The 19,876-nt window shown below is 38.0% G+C and overlaps 4 protein-coding genes across 4 annotated transcripts in view; 2 read left to right on the plus strand and 2 right to left on the minus strand.

Moving 5' to 3' along the window:
• Positions 1-19,876, plus strand: part of scn1ba (sodium channel, voltage-gated, type I, beta a) — an 85,093-nt gene that overhangs the window by 57,690 nt on the left and 7,527 nt on the right. The gene's annotated exons all lie outside the window — the stretch shown is intronic.
• LOC306824671 (uncharacterized protein) lies at positions 378-2,454 on the plus strand. The gene is made up of 2 exons (XM_079344889.1): positions 378-723; positions 1,994-2,454. Exon 2 carries the CDS (start codon positions 2,028-2,030, stop codon positions 2,448-2,450), a length of 423 nt encoding a protein of 140 aa, XP_079201015.1. The 5' UTR covers positions 378-723; positions 1,994-2,027; the 3' UTR covers positions 2,451-2,454.
• Positions 2,495-5,898, minus strand: dnajc28 (DnaJ (Hsp40) homolog, subfamily C, member 28). Its single transcript, XM_079344879.1, has 2 exons — positions 5,348-5,898; positions 2,495-4,345 (listed from the first exon to the last, which is right to left on the minus strand). Coding segments are annotated over exons 1-2 (1,182 nt in total). The 5' UTR covers positions 5,350-5,898; the 3' UTR covers positions 2,495-3,165.
• LOC306824660 (uncharacterized protein) overlaps positions 6,227-19,876 on the minus strand; it is a 106,790-nt gene continuing 93,140 nt past the window's right edge. The window contains exons 60-80 of the mRNA XM_079344864.1: positions 18,921-19,203; positions 18,618-18,658; positions 18,076-18,355; positions 17,814-17,857; positions 17,158-17,437; positions 16,205-16,233; positions 15,182-15,470; positions 14,722-14,753; positions 13,381-13,663; positions 13,076-13,116; positions 12,470-12,749; positions 12,200-12,243; positions 11,544-11,814; positions 10,877-10,920; positions 10,711-10,784; positions 10,379-10,593; positions 8,755-9,005; positions 8,480-8,608; positions 8,139-8,274; positions 7,985-8,014; positions 6,227-6,939 (exon numbers count right to left, since the gene is read on the minus strand). Coding sequence (XP_079200990.1) covers positions 6,650-6,939; positions 7,985-8,014; positions 8,139-8,274; positions 8,480-8,608; positions 8,755-9,005; positions 10,379-10,593; positions 10,711-10,784; positions 10,877-10,920; positions 11,544-11,814; positions 12,200-12,243; positions 12,470-12,749; positions 13,076-13,116; positions 13,381-13,663; positions 14,722-14,753; positions 15,182-15,470; positions 16,205-16,233; positions 17,158-17,437; positions 17,814-17,857; positions 18,076-18,355; positions 18,618-18,658; positions 18,921-19,203 — 3,366 coding nt within the window. The 3' untranslated portion in view covers positions 6,227-6,649. The remainder of the gene's footprint in view (positions 6,940-7,984; positions 8,015-8,138; positions 8,275-8,479; positions 8,609-8,754; positions 9,006-10,378; positions 10,594-10,710; positions 10,785-10,876; positions 10,921-11,543; positions 11,815-12,199; positions 12,244-12,469; positions 12,750-13,075; positions 13,117-13,380; positions 13,664-14,721; positions 14,754-15,181; positions 15,471-16,204; positions 16,234-17,157; positions 17,438-17,813; positions 17,858-18,075; positions 18,356-18,617; positions 18,659-18,920; positions 19,204-19,876) is intronic.

Raw genomic sequence — 19,876 nt, forward strand, 5'->3', positions numbered from 1 at the left:
AGTGAGTTTAAGGACATTTGGAGGTCATGGTGTTGTAACTCTATCCAGGCTGAGCTGTGCTGCCGACTGTCTGAATTACCTGCTGGCTGAAAGCAGCTTTGTTCCTCTGCGTTGAAATGTGAATATTACAGATTTTATTAATGCACGAGAAAACAGCACCAGCCACAACCTCTCTGAACAACCTGAATTTGAACATCGAGTTTGGGCCTCGAAACATGCTGGAAGCTGTACATTCAACATTTCTCCTCCTTATCATTCCCTTGGTCTTGTTGTCTTGTTGACATGAGCCAGCAGTTAATATATACAAATGTACAGTATCTGTCTTTGTTGTATGAAGAGTTTTATACTTGCCCCAGTGAGTTTCATGATTTCCCCTCATGAACACTTCAGACAGGAAAAGACGATACGCCAAACATGTTCACCAACAGTAAACAGTGTGTAGTATAGGACGGTGTGTTAAGTCATGCTGCGGCACCGACTCTCTATAATATGCTTTGACCTTGCCCTGTGACCTCCTCCTTTCATTAGACGTGTTGACAAGATGTGAGGTATCTCCTCTGCTGAAAACACACGAGCATGAAGGCAGGCACATCATGATGAGGAGAAGGAGGGGATTCACTTTTTCTGTTGGAGGAGAAGTTAGAGACCAGCAGCTTCGTGACTTTAAGTGATCGACGCCTGCTCATGTGAGTGACAGCAGGAACAAGTCCAGGTGATTGGAAGGTAGGAAGGCTTTTCTTTTATTCTCACCTGCAGCAGAATGATGGAGCTCTAATTTGAAGAAATTAGTTTTATTATCACTTCGCTGCTCTCTCAAATTATTTCAAAGTCAGACCCGTTAAAACAGATGAAGTAGCTCCTGCATTGAAACTCAAGTCTCTTTATTATAGGCCAGAACATACACAACACTGTATTTCTATTATACCATGATCACAGGGTTTATATCACTTTAAAATCAGATAATGCTGTTTCTCACATACGTAGCTCTGATTTTCATGTGCTTTTTATTATTTTCGAAAACAGACCTGAGCTGTTTTCACATTTAAGCTTCTCCATGGAGAAAGATTACAGCCGAGACTTGCTCTTTTTAAGATGACCTTCGTTGAATGAATTGGTGCTAATAAAGGTTGATTGTTTGATTGGTATTCTCACACAGACATGTTTAAGAGTGCATTGACAGCTGAAAGTTTATAGTTACAGAGTGACCTGTCTGATAAAGGGGAGGACATGTTGTTGACATGTAATTTATCATTTTACATCGACTGAAGTCCAAATTTTCTCAAACACGTTTAATCCTTCATGTTCATGATTGTGTGATTCTTTTCCAGCACACTGTTTAGTTCTAAAAACGTACTTTTCCATTTTTAAAATATTAGGGTCAGATCTTTTTTTTAGACCTTTTTTTTGCATCTGTGATTATTCAAAATCATTCTTTGTTAAATCCCAGTTTAAACTAGCTTCAGAAAAGAGTACATCATCTCCCTCCACTGTCTCCCAGTCACTGCTCGCATTAACTTTAAATCTCTGCTGCTCGCTCACAAAGCAGTGAGATAACAAAAAAACGGCTCTTCCTCACCTAAACTCTCTCATCCAGCTCTACACTCCCAGGATTGTTGTCTATTTGTTTAAAAACTCCACCTGTAACACTAAAGACACAAAACTGTAATGTATCTGGGATTTAAAAAGTTACATGATTTTCAACACGTTTTAATTGAACGCTTCATCTTTTTTTTCAATAACATGATATATTATTTCATATCATTATATAAATGTAAAATATAACACAGTTTTAACTCATTGTGTTATGACCAATTTGACCAACATTGTTTCAGCAAAGAGGTCTTACTCTGAAGAAACTACTGAGTTTTGTTGTCTGTAGCTGTTTGTTCTTGTTTATCATGAACATTTGTCATTTTTTATATATGTTACACTTAATATTACAATAAATAAATCCTTACCTTTCCTTATCTGATCCTCATCCTCCTGTCTTCAGTTGCAGTTCTCGGATCATCCAGCAGAGGTCAGACATGTCACACATTAACACCACTGAGCTGCAGACGCTCCTGCTCTCCTTCCTGCAGCATTGCCTCAACAGCTCAAGCATGCTGTTTCCACCGACACCTCAAAACTACACTACCCAGCAGGCTTTGCATCAGTCAGCTGGAGCCAGAGCCCACACTCAGTCTCAGGGCATGTTGTACATCTTTCTGGTCGTCGGCATGTTCAGCTTCTTCACGTTCGGCATCATGCTCAGCTACATTCGCTCCAGGAAGGTGGAAAGCTCTCAGGATCCGTATCACCAGTACATCGCCCACGACTGGACCAAGGCGGTGACTCCGTCCAGGGCCGTCGCCGAGGCTCTGCACAGGGAGGCTGCAAGTCCGAGAGCCGGCAGCAAGGAGCCCATCATCATCTGTAACCCGGCAACCCTGGAGCAGCTGCCAGACTAGAATATAGCAAAATTCAAATATAGAAAACTCTGTAACACAAAACCTTAAATCACCTTTACTTTAATGTCACACAGCAGCCAGTAGTTACAGTGTTAGGTTTGATGTTCACATCAGTGATTTCACAGAAAAAACTTAATGAAGTTGCATCATGTTGTTACATTTGCTCTAAAGTCATTCCCTTAATTCCCTACCTACAAGTGATGACAATAAGAGTATTCACACAGAGTCCAGTATGTACAGTGGTTCCACGTGTCCGACTTTGATTTAGAAGCTGTTTGTGCCAAACTCAAATAAAAATAAAAGGTTTAAGAGCTTTTGATGTTGCCATTTTTACACTGATTTATTGCAAGTAGAATTAATATGTAATAAAAAATGTAATCTTGTAAATCCAGAATTTTATAAATCACAAATTTGGGTTCAAATTCTTTATTTCTCAAAATCATTGTTTTTGCTTTAAAATTTAAACCTTCGATCTGCTTTCTCGTCAAGACACTTGCCAAAAGACCTGCCCTTATAAATGTGTCTTAAATTTCCCACCTACAAAGTTTAGCTCAAATATAAGCTTCAGATTCGACCTTTTAGATTCCCCCTTTGTTTTTCAAATCAAATGTTTTTGATTGCATTGTTTAGTCTGTCAGAGGAGAAGTATTGGTTTAAGAGAAATGAAAATGAAACTGTCCTCAGATACATTTTTCTGTTCACTTAAATTCAGTCCTTAGCTTTCTCGTCGGAGCATATTCTTCATCCAGGACATCAGGCCTTGTTTGGTGTTTTTCTGCCTTGCTACGGCGCTGGCTCTTTTTTTGGCCTCCTCCGTCCACCTCTCTCTCTCCTTCTCTCTCTCTCTCTGCTGCTCCAGTCTGTGCTGATGAGCCGCTTTAACCGCCCGCTCAATCTCTCGTGACAAGCTGAAGTGAACCAACTGCATGTTGAGCATCGGTACGATCAGGTTGTAATTGTCCACCACTTTGTTCAGCTTCACTAACTCCTCCTCTACAGATGCACACAGCTGCTCCCATTGGTTCTCCTCTTTCGGGGTCATTGGGTCACCGAGCTTGGCCCTCCCCTCTGACAACCTTTTTCGGATGTGAGCAGTGTTTTCCCGGATGTCACGCTGTGTGACGACCCATGCAGGCTGATAACCGTTGTCTATGAGGATGCGGTTGAGGTTGTGGGTCATTGGATCAGCGTATGGATTGTGCTCAAATTTGTTTAGGGGCTTTCCAGCTCCACTCAGGTTCCTGAAATCTCCTCGGGCCATGGACTCCTGGATCAGATCCTCCACCAGTCGCTCCACAGCCTGGGTGATCTTGATCTTTCGACTACGTTGACGGATGTCCCGCTCCACCAGCGCCCCCTCTGCTGCAGCAGCTCTCTCATGTTCCCTCTGCCTGTAGTTCATAACCTGCTCGGAAGCCCGGTCCACTCGAATCTGCCGGTACTGACGCTCACGCTGGCTGGGTGTTCCTGAACCCACACCCTCGTAGCTGAGGTAGTGTCTGTGTGGAAGTGCTTTACCTCTAGACGTCTCCTCATCTTCCATTTCCGTCCCATCATCAGGCATCTTGGTCTTGCTCTGATGAGCCAGCACAGCTCGGTAGGCCTCCTCCACCTGAGCAAAAAGCCCCGGATCAGCCGTCGGAGCCCCAGAGTCCGGGTGGTAGAGCTTGGCAAGGCGAAGGTAGGCCTCTTTCACCTGCACGGGGCTGCTGTGCCCCTCGTCTGGGAGCTGCAGAAGCCTGTAGCTTTCTTTCAAGCTGCGACTGATCTGAGGACCGGAGCTGAGCGCTCTGAGCGACGGAGACTGTCGAGACAAGATGAGCAGTAAACAACCAGAGTAGAAGTTGCTGCGGGCACAAAAGAGGTAGGAGGTGCAACCCATTGCTGACCGACTCCTGTGGATTAGAAAAGCAAGACGTTTTTAACCAAGTCCACCAGGTCAGACTCAATCATTTAGTTACTGCTAAACTCTACACTTCTTAGCCAAACTGGAGAGTTCTCTGCTTTTGGATCTTAAGTCATTAGTTTTCTTGGTACTTGTAAATAAGAAATATATCTTTCAAAATGCTTTACTTTTCAGATCATTTTGTTACTCGGCTCAATATAGATCTGGGGAAAAAAAGTATGAAAGTGTTTAATAATTACTTAAACTTTGCTCCACTACAGGCCTCTTTGTGTTATTTTCAGAAACACAATTAATTGAGGTGAATTGTATTTTAGAGCTGAGGTGAAAACAGAGCATGTAGGGAAGATCACATCATCAATATTGCAAAGGTGATATCAACTCAGATTTTTTTTTTAAAGTAAAGAGTGCATATTAGCTTTAACTCACTGTTTCTGTCAGTCTGCTGTTCTCCATGTTTGCAACAGTTCCCGTCTAACTAAAATAACCTGTTACTTTTCTCTACTTAATTCTTTTTCTTTGCTTTACTTGACTGCGTCTTAATATAGTGAAAGCATGGCCATGATACAAATGGTAAAATGGTGTCTGTCAGTAGCTCAGTCTGCAGGGAGTTGAGTTAGGACATTAAGTTCAGATCAGCTGTGTAACAGAGTAATGACAGGTCCATAACAAAACCAAAAACAGAGCTAACTAAGCAAAGAGCAGCTTTCACACGTCTGTTTTTTAATGTGTATTTTTTTAAAGAACAGAAATGAGTGTAATTTGGTCACCAGGAGCCAAAAAATCCTCATTTAAAAATAAAATAAAAACATAAACAGAGGTTTAGTTTGAAGGCTGCTTCACTGCTGCTAGATCAGTGATGCTGCCACTTCACTGAAACATTATAATTATGGACCCAACAATTCAACAGAATCAAACAAGAGCTGAATAAAAGTGAGAGCACACGTCAGATTTAAAGACATTAAATAATACTCCTTAACGTAACATGACCTACATGTGAAGAGCTGTCCCTTCTTCTTCTCTTCTTCCACCTTTAGGTTTAATGATGGTTTGAAAACAGCTTAAATGGGAATTACCGCCCCCTATCGGACTGGAGTATGAAATAAGACAGGCAGGGTAAGCAAACAAAATAAAATCTGGATAAACACCTACATTCTTTTCTTCTTTATTCTTCCTTCTTTAAAGAAGTCATTAATTCTTTTATTATATATTTGACATGCTCTAGTTGAGAGATGTTTTGTTTTTGATCATGGTCTGGGAGGAGATCACCTGGATAACCTTTTCTGACTCATGTTCGGACTTCGGACCTTGTCAGGAGTTCAACGATTATACAGATGGAGTGAAATTAAAACGTGATGCAATTCACACAAGTTGGATAAATTTAGGATTTCAGTATTTTTTAACTTTAGCTGTGATTTGGAGTCCAGCCCTCAGTGTTGAGGACTTTTTGATCAACATCTAATTTGTGATTTAAGAGTGTTCCCTTGTTTATTTGTTTTTATGTGCATTTTGAAATGTGTTATGATTAACTTATACTTAAGGGGCAAAATAAAATAAATTATTTTACCTGATATCCCATCTCATAAAAATGAAACAAAAAATTAGCAGCACACATCACCATCATTTGTCAATTAAATAGCCTAAATAATTTTGGGAAACAGTTCACATTAATCAATATAAGGTGTCCCAATGTACTTTATTATAAGTGCCAGAGGAGTCAAACTATTTAAACGATATGTCTCATCTCTTTGTGTATTAAAAGCATTGTGTGTACGGCTTGGCTGGACTTTCAGTACTAAAATACATATAACACTTTTTTTCCCCATTTAATACTATACATGAACATGTCAGTAATATGTAAAGAAGCTGGGGATACTTTCAAACACATTTTATTTGATCAAATGTCAAAAACTACTTTTTCAATGGCTGCATTCAATGGACACACATGGTGAAGTATCATTTTCTTTGCTATAAATTTTAACTTTCACGTTTACACACACTGCAGTACCACAGTACAATACACAAGAAAAATAGAATTCATTAAAAAAAGTTTCTTCTAAAAATGTTAAAAACAATCTTACATGTGCCGGACTGTGGAAGGTTTACACATGTTTTCACATATGGACATTGTTTTAGTACTCGACTCGATCCCGTCTCAGAATCACATGCGTTTTGACTCGTTCTCGTCATATCATGTTGAAACATAATATTCCGTCTTTTGGTCACTGGCAAACAAAAGTCTTTTTCCCTGATATGGCCAAGCATCGGATCTGACCTCAACCGGTTCCTTGGACACTTAACTCCAACTGGCCGCCGCTCCAGACTCCTTCCTCTTGAGGTCAGCAACAAGATATGGCTCCTCCTTCTCAAGGATCTTGTAGAAGACGTCCTTTGCCGCTTGTCCTCCAGCTTTTAGGGGACCACTAAACAGCTTCCTCATCTTCTCCTGAGATGTTGGGGTCGCTCTTATTTGATCGTAAACTTCTTGAAGGATTACACCTTCTTTCAGCAGCTTATCCAATATTGGTCCAATATTGCTCACATTTTCTTTCAGGTCACACTGGTGCTGATCCACAAAGTGCACCTCTTAAGGGGAGACACAAATTAATGATTTAGGTTTATATCAAGGAATCTTTTTATGCACTGCAGGTTTGCACTGGGGGTTGGGGGGATTGCAATTTCATCTGTGCTGTATGTTTAACATGGAGCGTATTTGACAATAAAGAACCTTGAACCTTGAATCTTAGATTATTTTAGAATCACAAAATGTGTAAGGAGTAAATTAACAAAAATATGATCACTAGAAAAAAATTGAGACAGTGAAAAACGGTTTCTCACTGTTGAAAATTCAAAATGTCATCGTGTTGCTGGAGATCTATTTTACCATTCTACAATTAATTCAGTAGACGATTTTATCTACAGCAACAAACACAGAGTTAGTACAACAAGTAAGGGTCTAGAAAAGAGGAAACAACATCAGTAAGTGCAAACACACAGCTTTAAGGCCGATCGGACACACAGGTGCTGACAGGGAGCGCACAGAGACAAAGCACATCGTGGACGGCTGTTCTTGAAAGTTCCAGTCAACATCAAAACCATCCTTAAATGATGTCATTATCAAACAACATCATCATCAGTATCAGTATGGTATGCATTTATGAAAGACCTGGGTCTTTATCTTTTTCTTAGAGGTGCAAAGGGTCTCTGTAGGTCAAATGGAGTTTGGAAGTTCACTCTAGTTGGTGTCTTTGGACCCTGTTGGGAAGTTTGGATCAGACGCCTTTCATCGGCAGAGCTTAGTTTAACTCAAACTTGGTTTGAATAATCTGCAGGGGTAGTGCATAAAGAAGACCTGCCAGTCAGGATTTGCAATAGCTGATGCATGATATCACAAGAGGAGCTGTGTACCATGCTCTGACAGGTAAGATCTGATCTTCCTGATGTTGTACAGGGCAAATCGACATGACTCAGGTTAATCATGACACCCAGGTCCCAGGCAGACTTTGTTTTCCCTGAAACTAATAATAATAATCTCCCCTATTTTCATCATCTTGTCTCCAACAGTGATGCCGACAGTATGATAGAATTGTTCTTCCAAACTCTAAAAGAATGATTACTAAACATGGCTTACCTTGAGCATGGACAGTGCTTTGGGATTCATCTGAAAAGTAAAAATCTTAGATGAAGAATTTATTTTTGATTTGCTGCTTTGTTTAAAAGCAGACATCTACTCTGCTTCACTAATAATTCTAGAAAGTTAAAAACCAGTTTTAGTGTGTTCAAACCTTTTCGAATTGTGCGGCTCCAAACTGGTGTCTCCTCCTTTTCTTGAGTTAGCATGAGGGTGAAGTCTCTGTCTGGATTTCTAATACATACTTCAAAGTACTGTTGATCACTCGATTCATATTTGAGCTTGACTTTCTGTGGGGAAAAATATGCAATATAAATATAACAACAATGAGGTGATGTATTCATTGACATTTAAAAGACAAGTAGGCTGCATCTTCCCCAATGTTTAAATTTTAGGAACAAAACACAGTGCAGATCGATGTGTTATCTTGTTGCAAAAAGATACAGAAAAACTAGTTTTTAATGTTCATAGATTTAAATGCAGCACAAAACATACTTCGGGACAAATTTCTGCACCATCCACATCCGTTGATAAGCGGAAACGATCCCGCATTTTCAAGGACTTCCCTGGAGGCGGTTTTCGAATTTGTTTGCTTCCGTGACATTCTTCCCTCCTGCCAATGTCCTGTACAAAAAAACAACAACACATTAATACCTCAGTAGAAAGTTACAACAATGTGACAAAGGCTATTTTGTGTAATCATCAGATTATGTTTGGTGCAATTATAATTTTAATAATTAATTATTTATGAAATCAAGATAAGGAATAACCTCTTGTAAACCAGGATCACGTGGGATCAGATAAACATGCAGCAAGAGGAGTGTTGTGTTTGTCTTATATATCAACACGCTGCAGTTTGTTTTCACCGGAGCACCAATTCTTATCAGAACCCCCTTTGGTGAGAAAACTGGTTCAGCTAACTTGACATGGGATGGCGTGACCTCGGACACTTGTTCCACAACATCACCACAGTCATCGATGTGGAGGACTGCAAACTCTCCTGAAAGGTCAGTGTTGCTGTCTGCACAAAATAAAAGCACATACATAAGTGAAAAGAAAGATTTATATCTGTTTTTTTTAAATAATTTAAGCTGCATAAATTGTAAATGTCACTATATACTATACTATATTATGCAAAATACAATTCACTATGTTTTCAGAAAACTAATAAGTGTCCCTAGTCTGTCTTCAAAACCCTTAATAAGAAGAAAAGATCATGGTCTTTGTCTTTTGCCTGCTCCACTTTTCACAAAATGTGTGCTTAAACAGGCTGTTTGAAGATTTTCCTTTCATGACCTCACAAAGGGCAGTAACCCCTCCCCCAGAGGGATAACACCATAGAAATAATATACGGAGAGGCCACATGATGTGCTGGAACGTAAGAAACGTCACCGCCATATTGGATGGGTCTCCTCGCTCTACGCTAGCACCAGAGTCAATAGGAATCAATGGAGAGCGAGTCACTATGACAGTATTTTGTGCAGTATACGGTTGCAAAAATCTGTGCAGTATTGATTTTTGATAAGATCATGTGGGATCACTTTTCACATAGAAAATTTGTTTGGGTTATTTTACCAATTATAAGATTATGTCATAGCTAAATCTCTGCCGTTTGTAAAAAACCGAACAGTGTGAAAATCCGATACAAATTTGGGGAGTTATGATGATTATTGTAATTGGGGATAGACCTTCCTCAATAGAAATGAAAGCAGAGTGGGTGCATTGGATACCCATCCAAGATGGCGGCCGCGCTGATACGTCAGCTCAAATAGGCAGCGTCAGTCTATGAGCCGTCTACATATATTATGTCTATAGGTAACACTCCCACTGCGATGTGTTTGTTCTGTCCTGTACGCTCGTGAGAGTGCTCCAATCCATGCTAAAGCACGATACACTTCCTTTGTCCTGGTGCGCACAAAAGAGGTGTGCTTTGGTAATGTAAAGTGCACTAGCACATGCACGCAGGGACACAATGTGGATAGCCATCATTATGGTGAAGTCCCAGAGTGTTCCGGCTGTATCTGACTAAAATGACTAAAAATAAGCCAGAACGTCAGTAAAGTAGCTGCAGTGTTATCTGTGTGAGCAGACGCTAACTCAGCCGTGTCCCTTTTTATTTTTAAAATTATTTTAATTTAGAGTCCTCCTTCCTGCAGAAGCCACCCAATCCCTTCTACAGAGGGGCGGGGTCAGACACAGCTCATTTACATATTTAAAGCTACAGACACAGAAACAGCCTGTTCTGAGCAGGGCTGAAAGAAAGAGGTTCATAAACACGATTAAAAAACTTTTTGCAAGAAACTCCACAGACATGTTTTGGTGAGTTCTAAGACTTGTTTAAAGTTGTTGAAAAGAAGGATAATATGTGCAATAATTTTCTATATTTCCACTCACCTATGCAGATCCAGTGTGGCAGGTACACTGCATCTAACTTTCCAGCAATGACTTTGATGTTCATTAGAGGACCTGCAGGCAAGTATTTCAAGCTTTCCATCTTCTCAATGTGTTCCTCCCACGAGCAAAACTTGTACTGAAAGCTGACCTTATCTTTACAGAGCCAGCGAATGCTGGAGACACTGCATTCAAAGCATCCGGCTTCACTCTGTAGGCTAAGTCATGCAGAAAGACATCACTGAGTTTGTATAAGAGAGAAAACTACTGTTTTTGGGGTTGGTCAAAAAAAGTTGTCATATGCTGTTGGTCAGTATTAAGGAAGATATTTGTACCTGTAAGTAAGAGACTCATCTCCATCAGCACTCTTCACTTCAGGATCAAGTTTGGTCCAGTGACCAGAGTCCTGCTGAGAGAGACAATCATTTTATATTGGCAACAATGAATGCATCAATAAACAAACCAATGAAATACAAACAAAGAAATGATGGATGGGATTACCATATTTTGTCCACAGTCCTCATGCTCCGCGCTCCCAAAAGGCCCTTGGAAAGACACATTTTTTATTCATACATACTATTGAAAGGTAGTAACGAGGTTCTGTTATACAATGACAGCTGAACGGTGGTGCAGTGGTGAGCGCTGCTGTCTCACAGCGAGAAGGTTCCTGGATCGAATCAGGCAGACAGGAGCCTCTCAATGTGGGGTGTGCATGTTCTCCCCGTACGTGTGTGGGTTCTCTCCAGGTACTATGATTTCTCCCACAGTCCAAAGACATGCTTGTTAGGTTAACTGGGGACTCTAAATTGCCTGGAGACAATATGACTGTGGCTGGAGCAGTGAGTGTATATCATAATATCATGTTCCTGCAGTTGTTTAACTTTAGTCTTTGGGAGCCTATTTGTCTTAAACTTGTTCATATTTATTATGTTTTGTTCAGTTTGTTTCATATGACAGTCTGCTGACAACAGAAGCAGTGATGATTGTGATAGGTTAAAGGAAGCTAACTCTGCCCCTTTTATGGGATTAAAAAAATTAACCGTCTGTTATAGGAAAACAGATTGTTATCTTGATTAATTTGTGATCTCAGCTTACTTCCGTTGTAAATGCAAAATATGTTTAATCATAAATGTGTGTAATGTGGCAGTGTTTGTTTTCGTTCTCTAACCTTGAAATCCTGAGTCTGTCCCCAACAGCTTCTCTACTAGATCAGTCCTGTTCATGTCCAATAAAACTTCTTTGGTCACCTCCACAGGCTCCCGGTTCATCACCATCAAATGCACCAGTTCCTCTGGAGTTGATGCCAACTTCATTTCCTTCCACTGGATTTGTCTTAAACTCCTCTGGAAGTATGTGAGCTGCAGCAGCCACATGAATTTCTCAAACTCCTTAAATTTCAAATCCTCTAATGTTTCCAAAAGAAAATGTTCCAGATCTTCCTTTACAGTCAAAAAATGTCAAAGACAATAAACAAATTAGTCATTTCTCTGATGGTAAAAATAAAAAGGATCATCTGTGGGGATTTAATCAGAGATGTATGAAAGTTATCTGCATATTGTTTTTGATGTGTTGCTGTAGAAACACAGCATAGAAGATCCCTTCAATCCCTGTTCAACTTAATAAAACTACCTGATTTAGCACAACATGAAATCTTCCACAGCCCTTAGCATTAAACATTTCCTTTGAAACACCAGAAATACAGATGTTAAATATACAGAGTTGAACTTTACAGCCAATAATATCCATTTGTTTCAGTTTGTATCATAATGTTCAAAGACGTGGATGGTTTTTAAATCAGGCTGTAAAATGTAAAAACAGACTCACTGTTTCAAACTTTGGAGGTTGATGTTCCTCCACTGAATCTTTCTCTGAGGAGAAAAAACATTTATGACTACGAGGATGAACTTACTTTAATAAGTTTGATCTACTTTAATAAAGTTCAGCTGCTTTACAAGGTAATAAAACAAATTCACTACGAAATTAAAATTGATGAACGAATTCATAACCTCAAGAAATCAAATTCAAGTAATTTGTTCATTTACAATAAATCATATTATCTAAGATGATTTGTTGTCTTAGACTTGTTTGTCTTACCTTTGGATTCTGAGCTCTCTGGAAACATTAGCATGACATCATCCCTGTTCAACTTCTTTAAAATCTCTCTGGTCTCATCCACAGACTGTCGCCCGTAGGTCCGCATCATCATATCCACTATTACTGTTCGGTGATCTGAGTCTCTCAAAAAATGTGGGATGTCTATGGAGTCAATTTCAACGGCCAACGGCAGAAACCTCTTGAATTTGTGGAGCTCCTTGTCATTTAAAGACTGCAGGATTTCCAAGAGCAGATCCTCAACAGCTGCCTTTGTTGCTGCCTGGAAAAGTTAAAACACTCATGGGACATTTGCTTCATCAACCAGGACAATTTTAAATGTGTCTCTTATGGTCTCATCACTCTTAGTGTAGAGCTGGGTGATTCTGTTAGATATACTTTTAATAATATTGATTATTGTTGAAGGAAAACAGATCATGTGCTGACATTTCATGTTATAAAAACTGTCAAAGATATTTATGATTCTGCTGCTAAAAAGTTCAACCTGAAAAAGCTTCAGCTTTGTGAAAAACAGATGAATTCAAATGTGATCATATTTGTTCATGAATGTTCATGTGTAAGTCAGACAGATGTGAAGTGATGACTTACTTTCTCAAACAGGACAGAGTGTGGTTCATCTGACGGTTTCTCTGAGGAAAGAAGTGATTAAAAATAAGTCATGAGAGATTGATCTTAAGTCTGAATATGGTGTTATCAGGCACAATAGTTTAGTAATGATTTGTGAGGTACAACATAAGTTAATAAAATATAAACCAGTTAAAATTTCTTAATATCTGTGCAATATGAATCCCATCATTTATCATGTAACAGATACAGATGTAACTTAAACCTTTCTGAAATAGGTTTAAAGACAGTTTTATGATTTTAAACTGTTTTGGTCTTCATGGTCGTACTTTTGAAACTTGAGCTGGTCTCCAATAACTTCTGCACCAGATCAGTTCTCTTCATCTTCTTTAAAAACTTCATCGTCTTCACCACAGAGTTTTGGCCAAAAGATAAAATGATAACACACGCAGCTTCCTGATGGTTTGTCTCCAACAGGAACCAAGGGTTGAATGAATGATATTCTTTGTAGTCTTCGCTTCTGATCAGCCACTTGAGTTTCTCATGCTCGTCTTCAGTGAGGCAAGATGTAATCTCCACAAGCAGATCTATAACAGATGTCATCATTTCTACCTGTAAAATTAAAAGAACATGTTGAAGGTGCAGAAGTGCAATTTTTGAGCTGAGATGAGAACAGATATTTGTTTTCACGTTAGTTATCCTTTTTTAAGTTTGACCAACGTACATCTGCCACATGAACGGTGGTTATAATTTAAGTTCTTTATTCATTTTTACAAACAGTTTCAATTTCTGCAGTGAGCAACATACGGATGGTAGTTTTAATTTTCCACTAAGTATTTATTCAGTTCTAATTTCATGGTGTACATTTGTCTAAATCTGTGCAATAAAAATCAGATAATCCTTTGAATCTTCTAAGAGAGTGTCTGTTAAAGGAGCGGAGCAAGGAGTGACCAGCACAGGGGGGACCTATGTTTAAATCATTAATTTGTGCTGATAGTAGTATGTGCACTTTCTTTGGACATCAATGTACCTATTTCATTTTTCTAGTGTTTTCAAAGGAATCTTCTTTTACATTGTGACTGTGAAAATGTGTGTTTGTTTTGAGTCCTTAAATAATTAAACAAAGAAGATTTATATATTCAGTTATATAACATCATATAACATTAAATATGCTACTGATTCAGATGTGTGTGTGTGCACTTTATACTCTGCCCCCCCTGCAGAGGTCTGTGGACCAGTTTGGCCACCTCAGTCAAAAAAGTGACTCCACCACCGTCTGTTTATCCTGTTGCTTATTTTGTATTTAAATGAAGCAGCAAACTCACTTTAAAAGACAAAAACCCCAAATTAATAGAAAATAATAAATATGTAAATATGCAAATAAATGTCTCTCATCAGAAAAACAAATAGAAAAACATAAACTGTACAAAAATTCAGAAATAACACCAACTCTTCACATTATAATCAAATAACATTGATGCCAGGACCTTATGTGTACTTTACTCTTTGAATAAATATTGAGTAAAATATGTAAATGTATCTTAAAGGATCACATTTTTCTAAGCATTAATAATAAAATAACCTTTATTTGTTTACCTTTAATTTAAATGTTCAAGGTTGACTCTGTAATAGTGACACAGTGTAAAGTCAGAGTGATGTGACATACTCACCCTCTGCGTCAGTGAAAGCTGCTCTTCATCTTCTGAGGAAAAAACAAAACAAAACCACTTTGATTCCTACACCACCTTTATGTACATTTAAAACACAAAGACAACAAAGCCTAATCATCAGTGAATCAATATGCAAACTAAATAAAGACTTGACAACAATTTTAATTAGTTTATGGGTAGTTTTTTTCTTTCATTAATGACATTGTAGCTTTAAATCTTTGTAGCTTTGTAGATAATATAACACAGAGCACTCTTTGTTTTGACATTACGTCTGTTATGAATTGGTGCTATACAAATAAAGATGTATTAATATATTAAAGCAATAACCCCAAAAGTTAAAAAATCTGATCAAAACATTGTTTGCACATTGTTGTGCTCTCCTAATTCATTTCAATATAAGACTCTTAAAATGCCCTGATTGTAATGTGTGAAGGTTTTGTGTTTGTCTCTTTTGTCTAACCTTTGGACTCCTGTCTGCTGTCAAGCAATCTCTGTACGAGATCAGTCTTCTTCATCTTCTTCAAGATATTTTTGGTCAACTTCACACTCTCCTCGCTGTGACGCTTCACCATCAGCTCCACTATTTCCTCCACTATTTCCTCCACTATTTCCTCCGGGTCTGTTGGTTTTAGATGGAGGTCTGATAGGAGGGGGACACCTTTCTCCAATTCAACATGGAGGCAGAAATCTTCAAGCTCCTCAGAACTCAAATGTCTCAATGTTGTAAACAGTAGCCACTGGGTCGTCATCTTTTCAAGCCGCAGAAAAAAGAGAATTATTTATCAATAAATAATAATATGTAACCCTGACTGTTACACACAGCGGTGAGGGGTGTCTTGTCATGATTTGTCTTTCTTGTGAATTTCCTGTTTTATTTTGAAAAGTAATACTCCTCTCGTTTCAGGTCACTTGCTCTTCCTCTTGTGTCACCGGTCTGATGTCTCTCCTGATCCCTGATTGTTTCCACCTGTTGCTCGTTACCCTCATATTTCTTATAGTCTGCGTCTCCCTTTGTTCTCTGCTGGAGTGTCTTGTTTTACATGTACCTCCAGCATCTCATCACAGTCCTCGTCAAGATCCAGTCTTTGTTCAGTATTTCTAGGTTTCGCATTTTTGCCTCTCAAGGAGAGTGATTTTTTTGTTGTAAGTTTTGTTAATGTTTTCATAGCCTTTGTCTCCTGCCGTACGCAGCAATTTTTGTTTTGTTTATAGTATTAGAGTTAAATTTTGCATGATTGACATTAACTGCACAGGTTTAACATGTAGTTATGTTTACTCTCAGTCACATAGGGGCTCCTAAATCTTGTTTGGGGATTATTGAATACAGAGGGGACGGGGGACAGCGGGTGTGTATTGTAACTAATGTCTTGTGTCCTGCTTGTCTTGTATACCGCTACTGGATGCCTTGAATTTCCCTCTGGATCAATAAAATGCCTGCCTGCCTAGAAACCTTGTTGATAAACGTGTTTCTGATTTTACTCACTTGCCGGGGCTGTTTGGATCGATGTTTCTCTGAGGAGAAATAAAAAAGTTAATAAATCTTCACAAACCTTAAAGTGCCATGCTTGATGTTATCCTGAGATCAGAAATAAATTATTTGACATAAAGTCAGTGGATAATGTTACAATATTAAGATTTCATTTAGAAGACACAGAAGTATAAATCTGGCATTGAACTGAAAAGTCCAGAGGTCTGAACTATGAAGCAGGATTTGGGGTTAGCGAGGTCACTTCAGGGTTAAAACTTCATGTGTCCTGTATGATTTTACAGACGGTGCTTAAAGTGAATAATTTTTATTTTAGATATCGTCCTTCATCCTTCAACAGAGACTGAAAACGCACCAGAGTCTATGAGTTGTGTTTTTATGATGAACAATTACAAAAAGCTTCTTATAGCTTTGAGTTATATTTTAATGGCTTCATGCCGCTCTGTTTGTTATCGTCAGAGCTGCAGCTGAAATATAACTTATAGTCATGCTGCATTAAGGAGTCAGAGCAACACAAAAACAGGAGTTCATATATAAGGTTAAACTGACGATGGGAAACAAATATAATTAGCCGTCGTTTATACATGAAGACTCACAAATGTTTCCTTTCTTCTGCAAGTTCTTCCTGCATTTGTTCCTGCAGCTGGTTCACTTTAGTCTTTTGGAGCCTTTTTGTCTAAAGCTTGTTCATATTTTTAATGTTTTGTTTGTTTGATATGACGATCTGCTGATGGCAGAAGCAGTGATGATTGTGAAAGGAAGATAACTCCGCCATTTTTATATGATTATATAAATTACCCCACTTGTTTAAGAAAACCGGTTTGTTATCTTGAGTAAATAAAATAATTTATTTGTGATCTCAAAGTTATTTTTTGTTGTAAATGTAAAATATGAAATATGTTTAAACATAAATGTGTGTAATGTGGCAGTGTTTGTTTTCTTTCTCTAACCTTGAAGTCCTGAGTCTGTCCCCAACAGCCTCTCTACTAGATCAGTCCTGTTCATGTCCAATAAAACTTCTTTGGTCACCTCCACAGGCTCCCGGTTCATCAACATCAAATGCACCAGTTTCTCTGGAGTTGATGCCAACTCAATTTTGCTCCACTGGATTTGTCTTAAACTCCTCTGGAAGTATGTGAGCTGCAGCAGCCACTTAAATTTCTCAAACTCCTTAAATTTCAAAACCTCTAATGTTTCCAAAAGAATATGTTCCAGATCTTCCTTTACAGTCTAAAAATGTCAAAGACAAAAAACAAATTAGTCATTTCTCTAATGGTAAAAATAAAAAGGATCATCTGTGGGGATTTAATCAGAGATGTATGGAAGTTATCTGCGTATTGTTTTTGATGTTTTGCTGTAGAAACACAGCATAGAAGATCCCTTCAATCCCTGTTCAACTTAATAAAACTACCTGATTTAACAAAACATGAAATCTTCCACAGCCCTTAACATTAAACATTTCCTTTGAAACACCAGAAATACAGATGTTAAATATACAGAGCTGAACTTTACAGCCAATAATATCCATTTGTTTCAGTTTGTATCATAATGTTCAAAGACTTGGATGGTTTTTAAATCAGGCTGTAAAATGTAAAAACAGACTCACTGTTTCAAACTTTGGAGGTTGATGTTCGTCCACTGAATCTTTCTCTGAGGAGAAAATACATTTATGACTACGAGGATGAACTTACTTTAATAAGTTTGATCTACTTTAATAAAGTTCAGCTGCTTTACAAGGTAATAAAACAAATTCACTACGAAATTAAAATTGATGAACTAATTCATAACCTAAAGAAATCAAATTCAAGTAATTTGTTCATTTACAATCAATCATATTATCTAAGATGATTTGTTCTTGTTTGTCTTACCTTTGGATTCTGAGCTCTCTGGAAACATTAGCATGACATCATCCCTTTTCAACTTTTTTAAAATCTCTCTGGTCTTATCCACAGACTGTCGCCCGTAGGTCTGCATCATCATATCCACTATTACTGTTCGGTGATCTGAGCGTCTCAAAAGATGTGGGATGTCTATGGAGTCATTTTCAAAGGCCAACAGCAGAAACCTGTTGAATTTGTGGAGCTCCTCGTCATTTAAAGACTGCAGGATTTCCAAAAGCAGATCCTCAACAGCTGCCTTTGTTGCTGCCTGGAAAAGTTGAAACACTCATGGGACATTTGCTTCATCAACCAGGACAATTTTAAATGTGTCTCTTATGGTCTCATCACTCTTAGTGTAGAGCTGGGTGATTCTGTTAGATATACTTTTAATAATATTGATTATTGTTGAAGGAAAACAGATCATGTGCTGACATTTCATGTTATAAAAACTGTCAAAGATATTTATGATTGATCATATTTGTTCATGAATGTTCATGTGTGAGTCAGACAGATGTGAAGTGATGACTTACTTTCTCAAACAGGACAGAGCGTGGTTCATCTGACGGTTTCTCTGAGGAAAGAAGTGATAAAAATAAGTCATGAGAGATTGATCTTAAGTCTGAATATGGTGTTATCAGGCACAATAGTTTAGTAATGATTTGTGAGGTACAACAGAAGTTAAAAAAATATAAAATAGTTAAAATTTCTTAATATCTGTGCAATATGAATCCTATCATTTATTATTAACAGATAGAGATGTAACTTAAACCTTTCTGAAATAGGTTTAAAGACAGTTTTATGATTTTAAACTGTTTTGGTCTTCATGGTCGTACTTTTGAAACTTGAGCTGGTCTCCAATAACTTCTGCACCAGATCAGTTCTCTCCATCTTCTTTAAAAACTTCATCGTCTTCACCACAGAGTTTTGGCCAAAAGTTAAAATGATAACACACGCAGTTTCCTGATGGTTTGTCTGCCACAGGAACCAAGGGTTGTATGAATGATATGTTTTGTAGTCTTCGCTTCTGATCAACTCCTTCAAGTCCTTATGCTCATCTTCAGTGAGGCAAGATGTAATTTCCACAAGCAGATCTATAACAGATGTCATCATTTCTACCTGTAAAATTTAAAGAACATGTTGAAGGTGCAGAAGTGAAAATATTGAGCTGAGCTGAGAACAGATGTTTGTTTTCACATTAGTTGTCCATTTTTAAGTTTGACCAAAGTACATCTGCCACATGAATCATTTGTGCTGATAGTAGTATGTGCACTTTCTTTGGACATCAATGTCACCCATTTCATTTTTCTAGTGTTTTCAAAGGAATCTTCTTTTAAATTTTGACTGTTGTTTTGAGTCCTTAAACAATTAAACTAAGACGATTTATATATTCAGGAATATAACATCATAAAACATTAAATAAGACCAATTTGGCCACCTCAGTCAAAAAAGTGTGACTCAGTATGTCTGTGTATCCTGTTGCATATTTTCTATTAAAATAAAGCAGCAAACTCACTTCAAAAGACAGAAATCCAAAGTTAATAGAAAACAATAAATATGTAAATAAACAGATACATTTAAAAACAGTCAGAAATAACAAACTCTTCACATTATAATCAAACAACATTGATGCCAGGACCTTATGTGTACTTTGCTCTTTGAATAAATATTGAGTAAAATATGTAAATGTATCTTAAAGGATCACATTTTTCTAAGCATTAATAATAAAATAACCTTTATTTGTTTACCTTTAATTTAAATGTTCAAGGTTGACTCTGTAATAGCGACACAG

Source organism: Symphodus melops (assembly GCF_947650265.1).
Source record: "Symphodus melops genome assembly, chromosome: 5".
NCBI classification, from domain to species: Eukaryota; Metazoa; Chordata; class Actinopteri; order Labriformes; family Labridae; genus Symphodus; species Symphodus melops.